This window comes from Triticum urartu, chromosome 5A (genome assembly GCF_056163025.1).
Source record: "Triticum urartu cultivar PI428250 chromosome 5A, HENAU_Tu73, whole genome shotgun sequence".
NCBI classification, from domain to species: domain Eukaryota; kingdom Viridiplantae; phylum Streptophyta; class Magnoliopsida; order Poales; family Poaceae; genus Triticum; species Triticum urartu.
In genome coordinates this window covers 164,726,137-164,746,271 of record NC_141877.1, presented here as the reverse complement: position 1 = coordinate 164,746,271, position 20,135 = coordinate 164,726,137, and the positions used below count along the sequence as shown (strand labels likewise).

Below are 20,135 nucleotides of genomic sequence, written 5' to 3'. Positions count from 1 at the left end.
GTGGAGTCATACTCTCGAGAGTAGAGGTGGACGATGGCACGGTACTGCTCCTGGTTGAAGTCCTGATACTCCTCATAGACGGTGTACTCAGGGTGCCAGCGATAACCCAGATAGGTCATCATCTCAGCCAACACAGCAGGTGATCCTGAGGCACCAATGGCCGTCGTGTGATGCACGACCTGCCTCGTGGGTTCCATCTGAAAACAAAGATGTTTTCACAGGAGTCAAATGACAATGTGGATAATGTTTAAGTACTACTCTAAAGAATAACTAGGGCTTATCCAACTTTGGGGTGAATGTCGTAACGGGATCCTAGTGTCAGAGTTAGTAAATTCGTTTAACCCGAGTGGAAGAGAGTTCAGAGTCCCAGAGTAAAGGTCGAGGAGTAAAAGATCCTAGTACCACCCGATGGCGACGTGGGCCCGTAAGGCACACAGCCAAGTTAGTAAAAGTTTTTGCAATGTCTAGACTCGACTTCGGCCAAGGAGTGTGGAAGGGGGGTTCCTATAGGCAGTCGGCTCTGATACCAACTTGTGACGCCCCAGAATTTAATCGTACACTAATCATACACGCAAACGTGTACGATCAAGATCAGGGACTCACGGGAAGATATCACAACACAACTCTACAAATAAAATAAGTCATACAAGCATCATATTACAAGCCAGGGGCCTCGAGGGCTCGAATACAAGAGCTCGATCATAGACGAGTCAGCGGAAGCAACAATATCTGAGTACAGACATAAGTTAAACAAGTTTGCCTTAAGAAGGCTAGCACAAACTGGGATACAGATCGAAAGAGGTGCAGGCCTCCTGCCTGGGATCCTCCTAACTACTCCTGGTCGTCGTCAGCGGGCACCACGTAGTAGTAGGCACCTCCGGTGTAGTAGGAGTCGTCGTCGACGGTGGCGTCTGGCTCCTGGACTCCAGCATCTGGTTGCGACAACCAGAATGAAAGGAAAGGGGGAAAAGGGGGAGAAAGCAACCGTGAGTACTCATCCAAAGTACTCGCAAGCAAGGAGCTACACTACATATGCATGGGTATCAAATGGAGTAAGGGTATCATATGTGGACTGAACTGCAGAATGCCGGAATAAGAAGGGGATAGCTAGTCCTATCGAAGACTACGCTTCTGGCCACCTCCATCTTGCAGCATGCAGAAGAGAGTAGACTGAAGACCTCCAAGTAGCATCGTATAGCATAATCCTAACCGATGATCCTCCCCTCGTCGCCCTGTGAGAGAGCGACCACCGGTTGTATCTGGCACTTGGAAGGGTGTGTTTTATTAAGTATCCGGTTCTAGTTGTCATAAGGTCAAGGTACAACTCCAAGTCGTCCTGTTACCGAAGATCACGGCTATTCGAATAGATTAACTTCCCTGCAGGGGTGCACCACATACCCCAACACGCTCGATCCCATTTGGCCGGACACACTTTCCTGGGTCATGCCCGGCCTCGGAAGATCAACACGTCGCAGCCCCACCTAGGCACAACAGAGAGGTCAGCACGCCGGTCTAAACCTAAGCGCACAGGGGTCTGGGCCCATCGCCCTTAGCACACCTGCACGTTGCGTGGGCGGCCGGAAGCAGACCTAGCCTAGTGGCGTTCCAGTCCAATCCAGCGCGCGCCGCTCCGTCGCTGACGTCAAGAAGGCTTCGGCTGATACCACGACGCCGGGATACCCATAACTACTCCCACGTAGATGGTTAGTGCGTATAGACCAAATGGCCAGACTCAGATCAAATACCCAGATCTCGTTAAGCGTGTTAAGTAACCGCGAACGCCGACCAGGGCCAGGCCCACCTCTCTCCTAGGTGGTCGGAACCTGCCCTGCCGCTCCGCCTCAAAACTCCACTCGCGGGTGCTCCTCAAGCCCACCCGTCTTTAGTCACCACATGTATCCTGTAGAAAGTATATAGTAATATACCCGTGATCTCCTCCCAAGTGATCACGACCCAGTAGTATAGCATGGCAGACGGACAAGAGTGTAGGGCCACTGATGGAAATACTAGCATCCTATACTAAGCAAGTAGGATTGCAGGTAAAGGTATCAACAGTAGTAGCAAGGACAGGCTATGCATCAGGATAGGAATAACGAAAGCAGTAACATGTTACACTACTCTAATGCAAGCAGTATAGAGGAGAGTAGGCGATATCTGGTGATCAAGGGGGGGCTTGCCTGGTTGCTCTGGCAAGAGAGAGGGGTCGTCAACACCGTAGTCGTACGGGGTAGCAGCGGCGTCGGTCTCGATGTCTAGAGAGAGAAGAGGGGGAAGAAACAATAAATATAATGCAAGCATATGCATAGTGATGCATGACATGACAAGTTACGGCGTTAGAGGTGCCCTAACGCGGTAGTAGGTGATACCGGTGAAGGGGGATAACATCCGGGAAAGTATCCCCGGTGTTTCGCGTTTTCGGACCGGTGAACCGGAGGGGGAAAGTTGCGAGTTTGATAGGTTAGGGATGCGTGGCGGACGAACGGGCTGCGTATCCGAATTCGTCTCGTCGTTCTGAGCAACTTTCATGTTGAAAATATTTTAATCCGAGTTACGGATTAAAAGATATGATTTTCTAAAGATTTTATTAATTTCTGGAATTTAATTAATTAATTATTTAATTCGAAAAATGAATTTATGACGTCAGCATGATGTCATGCTGACGTCAGCAGTCAACAGGGTTGACTTGGTCAACCTGACAGGTGGGTCCCGTTCGTCATACTCTGTTAGTTAATTAACAATAGTTAATTAGGTTAATTAGCCATTAGGTTAATTAATCAGGATTAATTAAATTAAGTATTTACTTAATTAATTAATTAATATTTTAATTATCATTTATTTTTATTTTTAACGTTCTGGGGGGGGCCTGCGGTCAGTGGCATGGCCGGTCCAGTCAGCAAGGCTGACCGGGTCAACAGGCCGGCCGGGCCCCTAGGGCCCACGGGTCAGTGACCCAGGGGTGGCCCCAGGTCGGCCACGTCGGCGGCCGGCGTTGGGGAGCTCCGGGGAGCATTCCCGCGGCGGAGGGGCGCCGGACCTCGCCGGGATTCGCCGTCCGGCGGCAAAAATGGCCGCGGGCGGGTGCGTTCGAACGTGGAGGGGATGCCGCGTCCAACGGTGGCAGAGGCACGGCCGGACTTGGCCGGAAACGACGCCGGCGAGCGGCGGAGGCGGCGGTGGGATTCGGGACCGCGTCGGGATCGCGCTACGGGGCTAACGGGAAGGCCAGGGGGGCTGCGCGACGCGCTGAGCACAAGGGGCTCGGCCCCGTGACCATTTGGTCACTGGAAGGGCGCCGGCGACGAGATCCGCGACGGGGGCGCTCGGGTACGGAGGGGAACGAGGGGGAAGAGGAGGGGGGCCTCGACCGAGCGGAGGAGGCGCGAGGGGAGGGGGGTACGTGGGGCGCGGTGAGCCGGCGCGAGCCGGAGCGCGATGAGCGCGGCGCTGGAGCGAGCTCCGGCCATGGCGACCGAGCACGGGGGTCGACCCCTACGGCTACAGAGCGAAGCAGGGAAGGGAAGAGCTCACGGGGGGGGGGACGCGTGGGGTCTCCGAAGCGGGCTCGGGGGTGGTCGGGGGCGTCCGGCGGGGAGGAGGTCGAGGCGGCGGCCGTCCGGCGATGCGGATCCGGCGAGGTGGGAGTCGGGGACGGTCCCGAGGCGACGAGGGGGGGTTCGGGCGTCCTGCACGGCCGGTCGGGGAGGAGGGGAGGAGGACGAGCGCCGGTGGGGTGGGGCGCCGGCGTCGGGGGCGACGGGATCGGGCGGATCCCGATCCAGATCGGCGGGGGAGGGAGGAAAAGGGGATCGGGGGGGAATGGGGTGTCGGCTAGGGTTTCCGCCGACCGGGGGGGTTATGGGAGTGAGGGGGGTGGGCCGGGCCAGGGGCTGGCCAGGTGGGCTTGGCCCAGTTTGGCCAGAGGGGGGGTTTTCTTTCCTCTCCTTTGTTTTATTTTTCTTTTCTTAATTTATTTTCTCTTCTGTTTTATTTTATTTTAAAATATTCAGACACTTTATAAAAATGTGTGCACCCCACCATAATTAACCTTGTAATATTTGACAACCCCCGAACATTTTAGTTTGATTATTTTTTGAAAACTTTTATTACCATCATAATTTTGAATTGAATTTCGAAACCGTTTTGATTTAACCCGAGATTAACTACAGTGACAGAGGTGACGTGGCATCATTAGTGAGGATTACTGTAGCTTAATTACCCGGGCGTCACATATATTTTCTTTGATAAGCCAATAAGTGATTATCTTCCTTAAAAAAGAATGGCGTTCCTTTTCCTACTAGGAAGAGTGTTTCGTCCAACCATCCATTCTTTTCTGAGTACCATTCCAAATCCGCATTAACTGTCACACCTTTTATTTACTTCCCAAATAAACATATATTTTCGGTAAGACAATAAATGATTATCTATTCCTTATTGAGAAGAAGAATAATCGTCCTTTTCTTGCCAGGAAGAGTGCTTCGTCCAACCTTTTATCCTTTTCCTTAGTACCATTTTTTGAGAAACACCTTAATGTTCTCACCTTTTATTAACTTACCAAATAAACATATATTTCTTTGGTAAGCCAATAAGTGATTATGAAATCTCTCCATAATAATAAAGCGCGTACTGTTTCTGGTGGTCTGTCGCTGTACATTTTGCAGAAAAGTCCCCACAATTTCGCGGAATCAACCCACGGTCCCAACTGAAGTGAGAGCAGGAAAATGTTTCATATTTCTCATAAAACCCCCTGATATTTCGGCTAATCAACCCGCAATCCTATTTTAAATGGGAATAGAAAGATTTTTGATTTATTCAGAAAACCCCCTGACATTTTGGTTAATAAAGCCATTGTCCCTCTAGAAAATAACATTTTTATATAAATTCAAATGTTTAAAATAATATTCATATCTTTTAAACCGTAACTCCAATTTTAACATGTCATATATGAAATTGATTAGAAAAATGTGTTGAATATGAATATATTATTATTATTATTATTACCCATGGATCATTTTTAAGTGTTGGTTAGGGACAGATTCAAATGCTTCAAAGAAATATTCATATCTTTTAAACCCTAACTTCAATTTTAACATGTTATATGTAAAAATTGCTTAGAAAATGCGTAGAATCTAAATATGATGTTTATTCACATGATAATAATTTTTAAAATTTTATTTAGGATGCAACGTTAACCAGTAGTGCATAACCCATCTTTCTTTCGTATCGGTGCGATTCAAATTGAAAATGAACACCTCAAAACGACAAATTGGATACGAAAGAAACCATCTATGACCATGCATGTCCGTGAGCGAGAGTGTGAAGAAGGATAAATGACAAGACTGGTAATATGTCATGTTAAAATAAAAGATGTGGACCTATTGGGGTCTTGAGTCATGGTTATTGTGTTAGGGGCGTGTGGTATTTTCTCTCTCGTTGCAACACACAGACTCTTTTGCTAGTAAAATCCTTAAATAGATTTAGGCAGGTAAATCACGGATCGGATTTGGTAACATTGATTTACACAATCATATTAATATGGCCAGATAAATCATGAGCTAACATAGTACTCCCTCCGTTCACAAATTTTGAGGTGTTTTTGATATTTCAATATGGAATATATTTTCAATATAGAATACATACATATTGAAATGAATGAACGTACATCTATATATGAGGGGAGCAAAATATTTACACAACATTACAAATCTCACGGGCAATTATCTAGTCTACAGGGGAGCGAAAAACTAAGCCAAGGGTGCGAACAATATCGTGGCCCATTACCATCCACGCGCTTATTCGCTAGAAGAATGACGAGCTTAGCTGCATCTTAGCTAGACGTTATAAGTGTGCCAGCTTACGCGTAGTTTCCAAATAAAAGCGGATAGTACTATCTCACGTGCTCCCAGATAACAATCATGCACGTGCTCGTGCCAGGCAAATATCTTGCACTGGCATGTTGCTGACTCGAAGGCCCTAGTCATAGGCCCAAACCGACACTCTCGAGGGCGATATACGTGTGAACCGGTGCTCGTTTGTGTGCGCGCGCGCTCGGTTAATCAGGTAATTGACCACAGCATCAGCGCCCAACTCCGCGTGAACACGTGATCGAGTCCATCGTGTGTGTATATACTCGTGATCGATTCCGGCGAAGTCGATCCCCACTTCCTTCTCGCGTTTCTCCTCCAAAAATAAAACAAGTTCCTTCGGAGGAGCAACGGTCTCGCGCGGTCAACTAGCTACGCTCCAATTCATTTGAGATATAATAATAGTAATGGACAAGGAGCAACAGCGCCATGACGAGCTCCAGGCGCCGCTGCTTCCCGGCGACGGCGGGAAGGCCGCCGCCGCGGCCGGAAGCGCTTACGCGCTCGTCTGCTCCCTCGTCGCCTCCGCCATCTCCGTCATCTACGGTTACAGTAAGCAAACCCGTGCGCCCTACCTGCAGATGATCTAGCCGTGTCTACAATATGCATGTTTCCATGCATGTTTGCCATGCATGCACCTTTCTACGTTTTGGATCAAAAAATTATTTTGATCTACTCTAGGTTCTGCCTGCCTGCCAGATATGCGGCAATTCATCGCGTCAGTAGATCAATTAAGAACACTCTTTTCATCTTACATGAAGACTATTCGTGTAAATTTGGTCTGTATAATGAAACTCGATTTCATGGCGTACGTGATTAATTTTTTGCCGGATCTACCTGGTTTGCGTGGTCGCAGATCGAGGTGTGATGAGCGGGGCGCAGAAGTTCATGCAGGACGACCTGGGGATCAGCGACGCGCAGATCGAGGTGCTCATCGGGGCCACCAGCATCTACTCCCTCGTTGGCTCGCTGGCCGCGGGCTGGGCGTGCGACTGCGCCGGGCGCCGCCGCACTATGGCGCTCTCCGCTGCCATGTTCTTCGCCGGCTCGGCGATCACCAGCGTCGCGGGAGGATACGCGGTGCTGATGGCCGGACAGCTCGTCGCCGGTGTTGCCTGTGGGTTCGGCCTCGTCGTCGCGCCCGTCTACATCGCCGAGATGGCGCCGGCGGCGTCCCGTGGCTTCCTCTCCTCCATTCCAGAGGTTTGCTCGATTCCTTGGAGTAATTGATCTTACGGCTGGATTAATTAATTAACTTTTGTAGCGAATTAGTTAATAAATTAACTATACTTGTCGCGAGTGCAATGCCTGTATGATGCTAGCTACAGTATATTCCTATTTTGGGCTGTGCTAGTGTTGTGTTAATAAAATACTACTACTACTATATGTTAGGTTAAGTATAGAATATAAATATTTTCTTAGATCGAACTGGATCCTAGGATTGCTGGATCAGTACGTATACGTGGGGTGGAGGAAACAAATACTACTCCTACTATTCAAAGATGATTGCAGAGAAAGACAGAGTGATTTTTTAATAAAAAAATCCTAGAGAGAGAGAGAGAGAGAGAGGGAGATTAATCATTGAGACGACTTTAGTTCGTACGAGTCACGTCAGACTAACTGTCTGAATTATAAAGCGAATACGAATCGAACTTGTCTTTTTGATGCGGGGAGGTATATCGAACTTATATCTGATGTAACGCAGAGTTATTATCCAGTCATGATTTGTTGGCACTTGGCCACACAGGGTACACATGCATGAATGCACCGCAAATTATTGTTCTGTCAAGAAGAGTAGATGAAAGGAAAGGAGGGAGAGTAAATATAATCTTACCGAAAGCAATGTATACAATCTATCTATCACGATCTGTAAGGAGCGGGGCATATCCATCCCTTGCTTTCGAAGAATGCCTGGATGATTCGAGCACAGGCGTGGGGGCCTTGTCATCCGCTCAAGTTCCGCTTTCCCGGTTAGCAGGTACATTACACATCCAACTGGGGCCAAACTGACAAAACTCGCCGTCTAGCTCCCATTACAATTTTTTACTCTCATGTTCTCATCGAGATCGTGAGGGAAAAGATTGAAAAACTAACAAATTACCTACTCCATGTGAAAGTAAAAGACTGGTCATATAAAGATCTAGCTAGATGTACGAGTGTCATTTTAGCTCTCATGGTATTTGCCTGTCAGTCATAAATTCATGTAGTAATTTCGATGGGTCAATACATGCTGTCTTACTCACCCCCTCTTTTATATGCCTGCCACGTCAGATCGCGGGCAACACGGGCATTCTGCTCAGCTACATCGCCGACTTCGCCCTTGCCGGCTTCCCCAACAACGTCAACTGGCGCCTAATGATCGGCGTCGGCGCCGTCCCGCCGCTATTTCTCGCGGTCGCCACGCTCCTCGCCATGCCGGAGACCCCGCGCTGGCTCGTACTCCACGGCCACCACGACGAAGCACGCCGTGTCCTCGCCCGCACCACGGGCGATGCGGACCTCGCTGACCGCCGCCTCAAGGAGATCGTTTCCTCCGCGCGGGAAAGCTCCAAGCAGGCCGTTCCCGGCGGCAGCGACGGGACGACCCGGTCCACAAGCGTCTGGCGCGACATACTGATCCGGCCGACGCGGTCTGTCCGTCGCGTGCTGCTCGCCATCCTCGGCCTCCAGTTCTTCCAGCAGGCGTCCGGCGTCGCGGCGCTCGTGTTGTACGCGCCGCGGGTGTTCCACCACGCCGGAGTGACCTCCCAGTCTGCGGTTCTCGGTGCCACGATCCTCCTCGGCGTCGCCAAGATTGTGGCCATTGTGATCCCGCTCTTTCTGGCTGACCGGCTGGGCCGGCGTCCCATGCTGCTCACCAGTGCGGGCGGCATGACCGTGTCTCTGCTCGTGCTAGGCTTCTCTCTTCGAGCGTTGCCGACGGCACACGCGGGCGGGAGCGCCGCGTGGTGGGCCGCTGCAACGAGCGTGACGGCCGCCGCAGCGTTCATGGCGACCTTCTCGCTGGGGTTCGGGCCAGTAATTTGGATGTACGGGTCAGAGATCCTGCCGCTCCGGCTACGCGCGCAGGGCACTGGCATCGGCACGGCGGTGAACCGGGTGATGAGCGCAGTGGTGGGGATGACGTTCATATCGCTGTACGAGGCTGTGGGCATGGCCGGAAGCTTTTACATCTTCGCGGGGTGCGCAGCAGCGTCCTGGGTTTTCGTCTACGCACTCCTGCCGGAGACCAAGGGGAGGACCCTCGAGGAGATGGAGGCGCTCTTCGACGATTCCGCCAAGTCGCCATCGCTGACAACGCAGTGATCAATAATGTGCGAGTGCAAGCAGGCGCGGCGCGCGCGGGGTGAAGCTTGTAATTCTTACCGGTAAAGAATTGTCACTGTTGGTGTTGGCCCGATCAAGCAGTTTGTGGTATTTAGAGCCAACCGGCATCCTAGTGGCAAACCTAAATACAATGTGATGCTGAGGTCTCGGAGCACTGTCCAACTAAGATTGCTATCAACCCTATACAATGATGTGGTATCATTGATGGTATTAAGCTTCTCAAAGCTTTTGTCATTGTACTTTGCAGTATCTGTGATATTATCAATAGCGAGTGAAATGCGTCCTTAGATCATTAACTCATACTGATTGTATGCTTTAGCACATAGCTTAAGAACTGATCGATTTAAGCCATAAACACGTTCATTATAAATACAGCCTAAAACATGACGAGATAACTTTACATCACAGTTCCTTGAAACTCTTTCTGTTGGAATTGATTTTGATTGGCACATCTTCTATCTCTATTTAAGCGGCTTCTCAACTTTATGGAAGTGTGATCATTTACTATGAAATTGATTCGTTCATTCTTGTTCGAATGTTAAGGCTATATGTTACAATTTCGATCCATTGATTCAGTTTGAATATATTTCTTTCAAGATGCTAACGGATGTCACCCTTTTCAGGATGGCTCCTCCAACGCGTCAGAATCCGGAACCTCCGCCACCACCTCCACCTCCGGAGGCATGGCAAGCTGTCATAGCCGTCACCAACGCCAACACGCAGATACTTTTGCAACTCTTGCAAGAGCGTAACCAAGGAAATCAAGGCCAAGGCAACAATCAAGCTCAGTTTGCTATCCTCGACAAGTTCCTCGCAAACCAGCTGAAGTCCTTCAGTAACTGTGTCGAGGCCACAGACACTAACGATTGGCTCGTGGATATCTGCAAACATTTTGAGTGTAGCAACGTCAGGCCTGAGGACTTTGTCAAGTTTGCTTCGTTCCAACTCAAAGACCAAGCTGCTGAGTGGTATCAACAATACAAAGATTCCAGAGGAGGTCATGTGATTACCTGGGATGATTTCCGCCGGGACTTCAAAGCTCACCACATTCCTCAAAGTGTTGCTGAGAGTAAGCATGAGGAGTTCCGCAATCTGAAGCAAGACAGTATGTCTATTTACCAATACAACATCCTGTTTCAGAGGCTCGCTGTAACAGCCTGGATTTTTGCCCTTTTCTTTTTCTTGGATTTTCGGTTTTGTTTTGCTTTTTCGTGGCTATGTGGTTCTGAAACTTGGGAAGATCATGTATTCCTAGGTTTTATAGTGGCTTGTCACCCTCATCATCATCCCAAGATCATGTCATTTCCATCCTTGTCCTAACCCAAAATTCTTTTGTTGGGAATATTCTTTTCTGATAAAGGAATAACCCTTAAAACCCTAGGTTGTGAAGCAACCTATATTTCTATCGCTCCTAAAATTCTCAAATAATTCTCATAAATTTTTTGGGTCCTATATTGCTCAAATATGGCAAAATATTTCATTGCCATGTTCAAAAATAATCCTCCAATAATTCTTTTTCTATTCTTTCCTAAATGGCACTTTGCAAAGGAAGTGCTATTTATATTTGCTTGATTGACCCCAAAATTCTTTGACAGCTTTTCCTGTCCATATCATTGGCTCATGCCAAAATTCAACTCAATTTGCCTAGTAAATATTCCTGAGCAATTTTTCAAAGTTCATGTCTGAAGGAAGTGATTGTGAAGGAAGTACAAGCTATACATATCCAAATGAGTTGAAATTTTGCAAGGTCCTTACTATTGTCAAATAATGACTCTCCTCCAAATATGAAATCATGTAACTCATCTATATGATCCCAGATCTAAATCTTAGTTTCTGGTCAGATTTTCATTTTGTGAAGCAACTATATTTTATATTGCTTCATTTAAGCTTAAAATATTTCAGGGCATTCTTGAATCCATATAAACTCCCTCCATCAAGTTTTAGCTCAACTAGTTAATCCAATTGCTCTGTGAAATTTTTCCAAGTTTTTGTCCAGAATGAAGCTTTGTGAAGCAAGTGCCACTTTGGTATTTCCAAATGGAATGAAATATTTACAGAAGCTTCATGTCATCATATAACCCCTCTCTGCTAAATTTTAGCTCACAGAGATCAAGTATGTGAGTGCATCATCCAAATCCCTGATTCTGGCCAGATTTGCACTTTCTACTGCAACCCTCATCTAAGCTCCTCCTATTAGTCTGATTTTTGGTGATCAGCATCACCTTAGTATGTGATCATCATCAGACAAATTGGTTACCACTTTACCTAGCTGGTTTAACCACAGGAAGTTACAAACACCTTCTTACTGATTTACTTTTGGAGCTAAGTGCAAATCTCTTATTTGCCCCTGGACCGATTTATTTCTTCAGTTGGACTAAGGGTACCAAGGTCCATCCACTAGATATGGTTGGCCACGCCAAAGAGCGCTTCTTGCGCCAGTGCGCGTGGTGATCACGCTTGCGTCATGGCTGCAGGCGAGCTCTGACTTGTTCCGGCCACTATGCTCGTCTCCTCCCTCCTCGTCTCGACCTCAAAACTTGTCCAGAAACTCGCCCGTGCTCGACTGCGTCGCATTGAATCGGTTCTTCGTCGTGGTTCGCCATCAATGCGTTGTAAACGCCATGGCCGTGCAACGCCCTGCCTCTGCCCGCCATTAAAGCTTGATCGGAAGCTCGCTTGTGAGCTCCAGAGCCTTCCCCGTGGCTATTAAAATGTGCCCCGAGTCCCTCCGCACCTCACCAGCCTCTCCCCAAGCCTCCTCGCCCACCAGAACGCTCGGCCCTTTCTTCTTTTCGCCGGAGTTCGCCATGGCCCCCTCAGCCTCGGCATGGTTCCGGCCAAACCAAGCCTACCCTCGCCGTTCCGAGATGTCCACCGAGTTCCCCTCATCCCACTCAGCCGCCCCACCCCTCGCCCCTCTCCGGAGATGGCCGCACCACCGAGTTCCACCACCGCCCCGACCGCCTCGGTCCTCTCTGTCCTCCTCTCCCCGCAGCCATTCTAGTCCTCCCCGGTACCCTCTACTCTCCGAATGGGTGCACGGTCCTCCCCCGAGCCCGTCGGTGCCCTCAGCTCGACCAGAGGTTGCCGGAGTTGGCCGGGCTCATCACCGGAGTCCGCCGCCTGTGTCCCTGTCCCCGCGAGCCGTCGTCGCCCCTGCCTCTCCCCAACGCTGCTGCTGCTCCAGGAGGAGGCGCTGCACCGTCCCGTACCCTCCGGTGGCCGCGCCCTGGCCGGAGGTGGCCGGAGCCGGCTGGCCCCCTTGCCGCCCCTCCCCTGCTTCCTCTCCTCTGCTCACGGGAGCACAGGAGCGAGAGGAAGGAGACGACCCGATCGCCCCCACCCCTTGCCACCTCAGCGTAAGTGGAGACGAATTTCTCAGAATACGTTTTCCTCTAAGGAAAGCGTACTTTTATTCTACTTCAGCTTTGAATACGTTTTCTTAGTTCTGAAAACGTATTCTTCTGAAAGGCGTTTTCTATTTTCAGCCGTCAGGGACTTGTTGGTGATAAAGTCTTCACATATTGGTCCCTGATCTTCAACTCCTCACAACTTTTCAACCGTAACTCCGATTGAGGTGAAACCAGCGCTCACTTCTTCGTATCGTCGAGCTCTATCTTTTGGTAGCATTTTCACTAGGTGTTCTCATAGTGAAAATGACCATTTTGCCCTTGCCCCTAATCAGCCCCCTCCGAGAACGTACCGTCCGACGTGTCGTTCCGCGACTTCACCGCACTTCTTCCTGGAGTCTCCGTCACCCCAGGCAAGCCACAATACCCACTTGCATGATAGTCATGCAGTAGCCATGGTTTTCAACTTGAATATTTATTAAATGTTTGCTTGCTTAAAATATGGTTGTACTTGTCTCGATAATGCTTATGGATCCATGCTTACTTTCTTGCTATGTTGTTATGCACCTAGTTGTCATGCCCTGCTAGTTGCTAGTATTATTTTCATATGTGTATGCTTGCTAGTAGTATATGTTGATGTTGGTAATGGTCTTCGGTGCATGACTGTCGTCTGTCCCGGGTACCGTTGTTATGCATGTTCCATTCAATCCAGTTGGTTAAATGCTTGCATGATGGCATTGTTGATATGTTCTTGCATGATGTTTATTTTTGATGCTAGTGGTCATGTTATGCTATGAGTAGTGTTGTTGTGACGCCCCCGATTTGACCGTACACTAATCATACACGCAAACGTGTACGATCAAAATCAGGGACTCACGGGAAGATATCACAACACAACTCTTCAAATAAAATACGTCATACAAGCATCATATTACAAGCCAGGGGCCTCGAAGGCTCGAATACAAGAGCTCGATCATAGACGAGTCAGCGGAAACAACAATATCTGAGTACAGACATAAGTTAAACAAGTTTGCCTTAAGAAGGCTAGCACAAACTGGGATACAGATCGAAAGAGGCGCAGGCCTCCTGCCTGGGATCCTCCTAACTACTCCTGGTCGTCGTCAGCGGGCATCACGTAGTAGTAGGCACCTCCGGTGTAGTAGGAGTCGTCGTCGACGGTGGCGTCTGGCTCCTGGGCTCCAACATCTGGTTGCGACAACCAGGAAGAAAGGAAAGGGGGAAAAAGGGGGAGAAAGCAACCGTGAGTACTCATCCAAAGTACTCGCAAGCAAGGAGCTACACTACATATGTATGCATTGGTATCAACTGGAATAAGGCTATTATATGTGGGCTGGACTGCAGAAAGCCGGAATAAGAGGGGGATAGCTAGTCCTTTCGAAGACTACGCTTCTGGCAGCCTCCGTCTTGCAGCATGTAAAAGAGAGTAGACTGAAGTCCTCCAAGCAGCATCGTATAGCATAATCCTAACCGATGATCCTCCCCTCGTCGCCCTGTGAGAGAGCGACCACCAGTTGTAGCTGGCACTTGGAAGGGTGTGTTTTATTAAGTATCCGGTTCTAGTTGTCATAAGGTCAAGATACAACTCCAAGTCGTCCTGTTACCGAAGATCACGGCTATTCGAATAGATTAACTTCCCTGCACGGGTGCACCACATACCCCAACACGCTCGATCCCATTTGGCCGGACACACTTTCCTGGGTCATGCCCGGCCTCAGAAGATCTACACGTCGCAGCCCCACCTAGACCAACAGAGAGGTCAGCACGCCGGTCTAAACCTAAGTGCCCAGGGGTCTGGGCCCATCGCCCTTAGCACACCTGCACGTTGCGTGGGCGGCCGGAAGCAGACCTAGCCTAGTGGCGTTCCAGTCCAATCCAGCGCGCGCCGCTCCGTCGCTGACGTCAAGAAGGCTTCGGCTGATACCACGACGCCGGGATACCCATAACTACTCCCGCGTAGATGGTTAGTGCGTATAGACCAAATGGTCAAACTCAGATCAAATACCCAGATCTCGTTAATGCGTGTTAAGTATCCGCGAACGCCGACCAGGGCCAGGCCCACCTCTCTCCTAGGTGGTCGGAACCTGCCCTGCCGCTCCGCCTCAAAACTCCACTCGCGGGTGCTCCTCAAGCCGACCCGTCTTTAGTCACCACATGTATCATGTACAAAGTATAGTATATACCCGTGATCAACTCCCGTGTGATCACGGCCCGATAGTATAGCATGGCAGACGGACAAGGATGTAGGGCTACTGATGATAAACTAGCATCCTATACTAAGTATTAGGATTGCAGGTAAGGTAACAACAGTAGTAGCAAGGACAGGCTATGCATCAGTATAGGATTAACGGGAAGCAGTAACATGCTACACTACTCTAATGCAAGCAGTATAGAGAAGAGTAGGCGATATCTGGTGATCAAAGGGGGGGGGCTTGCCTGGTTGCTCTGGCAAGAGAGAGGGGTCGTCAACACCGTAGTCGTACGGGGTAGCAGCGACGTCGGTCTCGGTGTCTAGAGAGAGAAGAGGGGGAAGAAACAATAAATATAATGCAAGCATATGCATAGTGAAGCATGACATGACAAGTAACGATGCTAGGCGTGCCCTAACGTGGTATGAGGTGGTACCGGTTAAGGGGGAAAACATCCGGGAAAGTATTCCCGGTGTTTCGTGATTTTGGGCAGAGGAGCCGGAGGGGGAAAGTTGCGGGTTCGATAGGTTAAGGGTGTGTGGCGGACGAACGGACTGCGTATCCGGATTCGTCTCGTCGTTCTGAGCAACTTTCATGTTGAAAATATTTTAATCCGAGTTACGGATTAAAAGATATGATTTTCTAAAGATTTTATTAATTTCTGGAATTTAATTAATTAATTATTTAATTCGAAAAATGAATTTATGACGTCAGCATGATGTCATGCTGACGTCAGCAGTCAACAGGGTTGACTTGGTCAACCTGACAGGTGGGTCCCGTTCGTCATACTCTGTTAGTTAATTAACAATAGTTAATTAGGTTAATTAGCCATTAGGTTAATTAGTCAGGATTAATTAAATTAAGTATTTACTTAATTAATTAATTAATATTTTAATCATCATTTATTTTTATTTTTAACGTTCTGGGGGGGGGGCCTGCGGTCAGTGGCATGGCCGGTCCAGTCAGCAAGGCTGACCGGGTCAACAGGCCGGCTGGGCCCCTAGGGCCCACGGGTCAGTGACCCAGGGGTGGCCCCAGGTCGGCCACGTCGGCGGCCGGCGTTGGGGGGGCTCCGGGGAGCGTTCCCGCGGTGGAGGGGCGCCGGACCTCGCCGGGATTCGCCGTTCGGCGGCAAAAATGGCCGCGGGCGGGTGCGTTCGAACGTGGAGAGGATGCCGCGTCCAACGGTGGCAGAGGCACGGCCGGACTTGGCCGGAAACGACGCCGGCGAGCGGCGGAGGCGGCGGTGGGATTCGGGACCGCGTCGGGATCGCGCTACGGGGCTAACGGGAAGGCCAGGGGGGCTGCGCGACGCGCTGAGCACAAGGGGCTCGGCCCCGTGACCATTTGGTCACTGGAAGGGCGCCGGCGATGAGATCCGCGACGGGGGCGCTCGGGTACGGAGGGGAACGAGGGGGAAGAGGAGGGGGGCCTCGACCGAGCGGAGGAGGCGCGAGGGGAGGGGGGTACGTGGGGCGCGGTGAGCCGGCGCGAGCCGGAGCGCGACGAGCGCGGCGCCGGAGCAAGCTCCGGCCATGGCGACCGAGCGCGGGGGTCGACCCCTACGGCTACAGAGCGAAGCAGGGGAGGGAAGAGCTCACGGGGGGGGGGGGGGCGTGGGGTCTCGGAAGCGGGCTCGGGGGCGGTCGGGGGCGTCCGGCGGGGAGGAGGTCGAGGCGGCGGCCGTCCGGCGATGCGGATCCGGCGAGGTGGGAGTCGGGGACGGTCCCGAGGCGACGAGGGGGGGGGGGTTCGGGCGTCCTGCGCGGCCGGTCGGGGAGGAGGGGAGGAGGACGAGCGCCGGTGGGGTGGGGCGCCGGCGTCGGGGCCGACGGGATCGGGCGGATCCCGATCCAGATCGGCGGGGGAGGTAGGAGAAGGGGATCGGGGGAATGGGGTGTCGGCTAGGGTTTCCGCCGACCGGGGGGGGGGGTTATGGGAGTGAGGGGGGTGGGCCGGGCCAGGGGCTGGCCGGCTGGGCCAGGTGGGCTTGGCCCAGTTTGGCCAGGGGGGGTTTTCCTCCTTTGTTTTATTTTTCTTTTCTCAATTTATTTTCTCTTCTGTTTTATTTCATTTTAAAATATTCAGACACTTTATAAAAATGTGTGCACCCCACCATAATTAACCTTGTAATATTTGACAACCCCCGAACATTTTAGTTTGATTTTTTTTTGAAAACTTTTATTACCATCATAATTTTGAATTGCATTTCGAAACCATTTTGATTTAACCCGAGATTAACTACAGTGACAGAGGTGACGTGGCATCATTAGTGAGGGTTACTGTAGCTTAATTACCCGGGCGTCACAATTCTCCTCCACTACAAGAAATCTCGTCCCGAGATTTAGGAGGTAGAAGGAAAGAGTGCGGGGTATTCATCACGCAGACGATCCTCGCATTCCCAGGTGGCTTTGTCTTCAGAGTGATTCGACCACTGGACTTTGAGGAACTTGATCGCCTTCTGACGTGTGCGGCGTTCAGCTTGGTCGAGAATGCGGACCGGATGCTCTTTATAGGAGAGGTCCTGCTGCAATTCGAGCACTTCATGATCCACTGCTCGGATTGGATCCTTGAAGCAACGGCGGAGTTGTGACACATGGAACACATCGTGAACCTGAGAAAGGTTCGGCGGAAGCTCCAGTTGATATGCCACCTTTCCACGCCTTTCGAGAATAGTGAAGGGACCGATATAGCGAGGAGCTAGCTTGCCCTTGATCCCGAAGCGGTGAGCACCCTTCATTGGGGTAACTCGAAGATAAGCCTTTTCGCCAGGTTGATAGACCATGTCTTGGTGATGACGGTCATACTGACTTTTCTGACGTGACTGAGCAGTCTTGAGATTCTCGCGAATAATGCGAACTTGTTCTTCGGCCTGTTGGATAATATCCGGACCGAAGAGTGGGCGTTCCCCAGTTTCTGACCAGTTCAGAGGGGTTCGACACTTTCGTCCATAAAGCACTTCGAAGGGGGACATCTTCAGACTAGCTTGATAGCTATTATTATAAGAGAACTCGGCATATGGAAGAGATTCCTCCCATTTCTTGCCGAATGAGATTACACAAGCTCGAAGCATGTCTTCGAGAACTTGGTTGACACGTTCGACTTGCCCTTGCGACTGAGGATGGAACGCAGTACTGAACGACAGATGAGTCCCCATAGCTTCTTGGAAACTCGCCCAAAACCTTGAAGTGAATAAACTGCCACGGTCTGAACTGATAACCAGTGGGATACCGTGAAGTGAAACAATTCTGGCCATGTAGAGAGTAGCAAGCTGACTAGCAGTGATTTTCTCTTTGACCGCCAGAAAATGGGCAACTTTGGAAAGCCGGTCAATGACGACAAGAATAGCATCATTACCTTTCTGCGATTTGGGAAATCCAGTGACAAAGTCCATTTCAACATGGTCCCATTTCCATTCAGGAATAGAGATAGGTTGCAGAGTCCCAGCAGGCCTTTGATGCTCTGCTTTGATTCGGCGACAAATGTCACACTCAGCAACATAACGAGCAATGTCCTGCTTCATATTAGACCACCAGAATCTTTGACGAATATCCTGATACATCTTTGTACTACCAGGATGGATGGACAGAGGCGTATCATGAGCTTCTTGCATAACCCTTTAGTCTTATCCAGGTTTTTCTTCGAACATGGTACCACTAAGCGGCCTTTGAAATACAAGGCGCCATCGTCGGCGATCGTGAAGAATGAGGGCTTTCCCCTTTTGAGGTCGCGCTTAATCTTGAGGACTTCATCGTCACATTTCTGTATCCATTTGATGGTGTCCACAAGATCTGGTTTCGCAACCAGGGTATTGAGAGAACCCTTGGAAACAACATGGAGGTTCTGTTTGGGGAAATCTTCGGGAGGGGGAGCGAGTGATCCCGGAGGAACAATATGGAGGTTCAGCCTTCTAAATTCTTCGGTAAGCGAGGGCTGAACTTTATGAACCTGGAGGTGGTTGCAGTAAGACTTGCGGCTCAAGGCATCAGCCATCACATTAGCCTTGCCGGGGGTATATGATATATCCACGTCAAAGTCTGCAACAGTCTCCATCCATCTTTGCTGGCGTAGGTTCAAATCTGGCTGAGTAAACAGATACTTCAGACTTTGATGGTCGGTGAAGATCTCGCAACGATTACCGAGAAGGTAATGTTGCCACTGCTTCAGTGCATGAATGACAGCAGCAAGCTCGAGGTCGTTAACCGGGTAGTTTTCTTCGTGAGGGCGCAATTGACGAGAGGCATAAGCAATCACTCTGCGCTCCTGCATTAGGACACAGCCTAATCCTTGGCGGGAAGCGTCGCAATAAATGACGAAGTCCTTCTTAGTATCAGGTGGTGCAAGCACGGGGGCAGAAGTCAACTTGTCTTTGAGCGCCTGGAAACTTTCCTGACACTTGTCTGTCCAGTCAAACTTGACACCCTTATGCAACAGATTAGTCAGGGGCCTGGCAATCTTGGAGAAGTTCTCGACGAATCGACGGCAGTAGCTGGCGAGACCGAGGAAACTTCGGACTTGCTTGACGTTCTTCGGAGGAGTCCAATCAAGAATAGCTTGAACTCGTTCAGGGTTGACGGCAATACCATCCTTGGAGATGACATGCCCAAGATAGGTTACTTCGGGGAGCCAGAATTCACACTTGGAATACTTAGCATACAGTTGATGTTCTCGAAGCTTCTCTAGCACAAGACGCAGATGTCCAGCATGTTCTTCCTCGTTCTTGGAAAATACAAGGATATCGTCCAGATAAACCACGACGAACTTGTCGAGGTAATCCATGAATATATAATTCATCAGACGAGAGAAGGTGGCGGGAGCATTCGTTAAGCCGAATGACATGACTGTGTACTCATATGATCCATACCGAGTCACGAAGGCGGTTTTTGGGATGTCCTCTTCACGAACACGGATCTGGTGGTAACCCAACCTCAAGTCGAGTTTGGAGAACACTGATGAACTAGCCAGTTGATCATAAAGATCATTGATCCGAGGAAGAGGGTATTTATTCTGAATGGTAGCTTGGTTTATAGGACGGTAGTCTTGGACCAATCGGTTTGTCCCATCCTTATTCCTAACAAAGAGAGAAGGTGCTCCCCAAGGAGAGCAACTTGGGCGAATGAAACCTTTGACAAGAGATTTGTCGATTTCCTCCTTAAGCTCAAGGAGTTCATGCGGCGGCATCTTGTAGGGTCGTTTAGCTATAGGGGTAGTGCCGGGTTTCAAGTCGATGATGAATTCGACAGCTCTAGCAGGGGGAATCCCTGGAAGTTCTTCTGGGAATACATCTTGGAATTCACGAACGACGGGAACGTTTTCAATGCCCTCGAGTGGTGCAGCGTTCAACGCATTCAAGGCATAAAGTCATGCCTCGGCGTTCTGAACTAGATGAG

The 20,135-nt window shown here is 50.0% G+C and overlaps 1 protein-coding gene across 2 annotated transcripts; it reads left to right on the top strand.

Moving 5' to 3' along the window:
* Window positions 1–5,991: 5,991 nt before the first annotated feature.
* Window positions 5,992–10,385, top strand: LOC125508289 (putative polyol transporter 1). Of its 2 annotated transcripts, XR_015604243.1 has the most exons (4): window positions 5,992–6,413; window positions 6,718–7,064; window positions 8,133–9,395; window positions 9,812–10,385. XR_015604243.1 is itself a non-coding variant. In XM_048672948.2 (3 exons), exons 1-3 carry the CDS (start codon window positions 6,269–6,271, stop codon window positions 9,165–9,167), a joined length of 1,527 nt encoding a protein of 508 aa, XP_048528905.2. In that variant the 5' UTR covers window positions 5,992–6,268; the 3' UTR covers window positions 9,168–9,424. The 2 variants fall into 2 exon arrangements, 1 of the variants encoding a protein (XP_048528905.2); XM_048672948.2 differs by lacking the exon at window positions 9,812–10,385 and having other exon boundaries at window positions 8,133–9,424.
* Window positions 10,386–20,135: the final 9,750 nt, after the last annotated feature.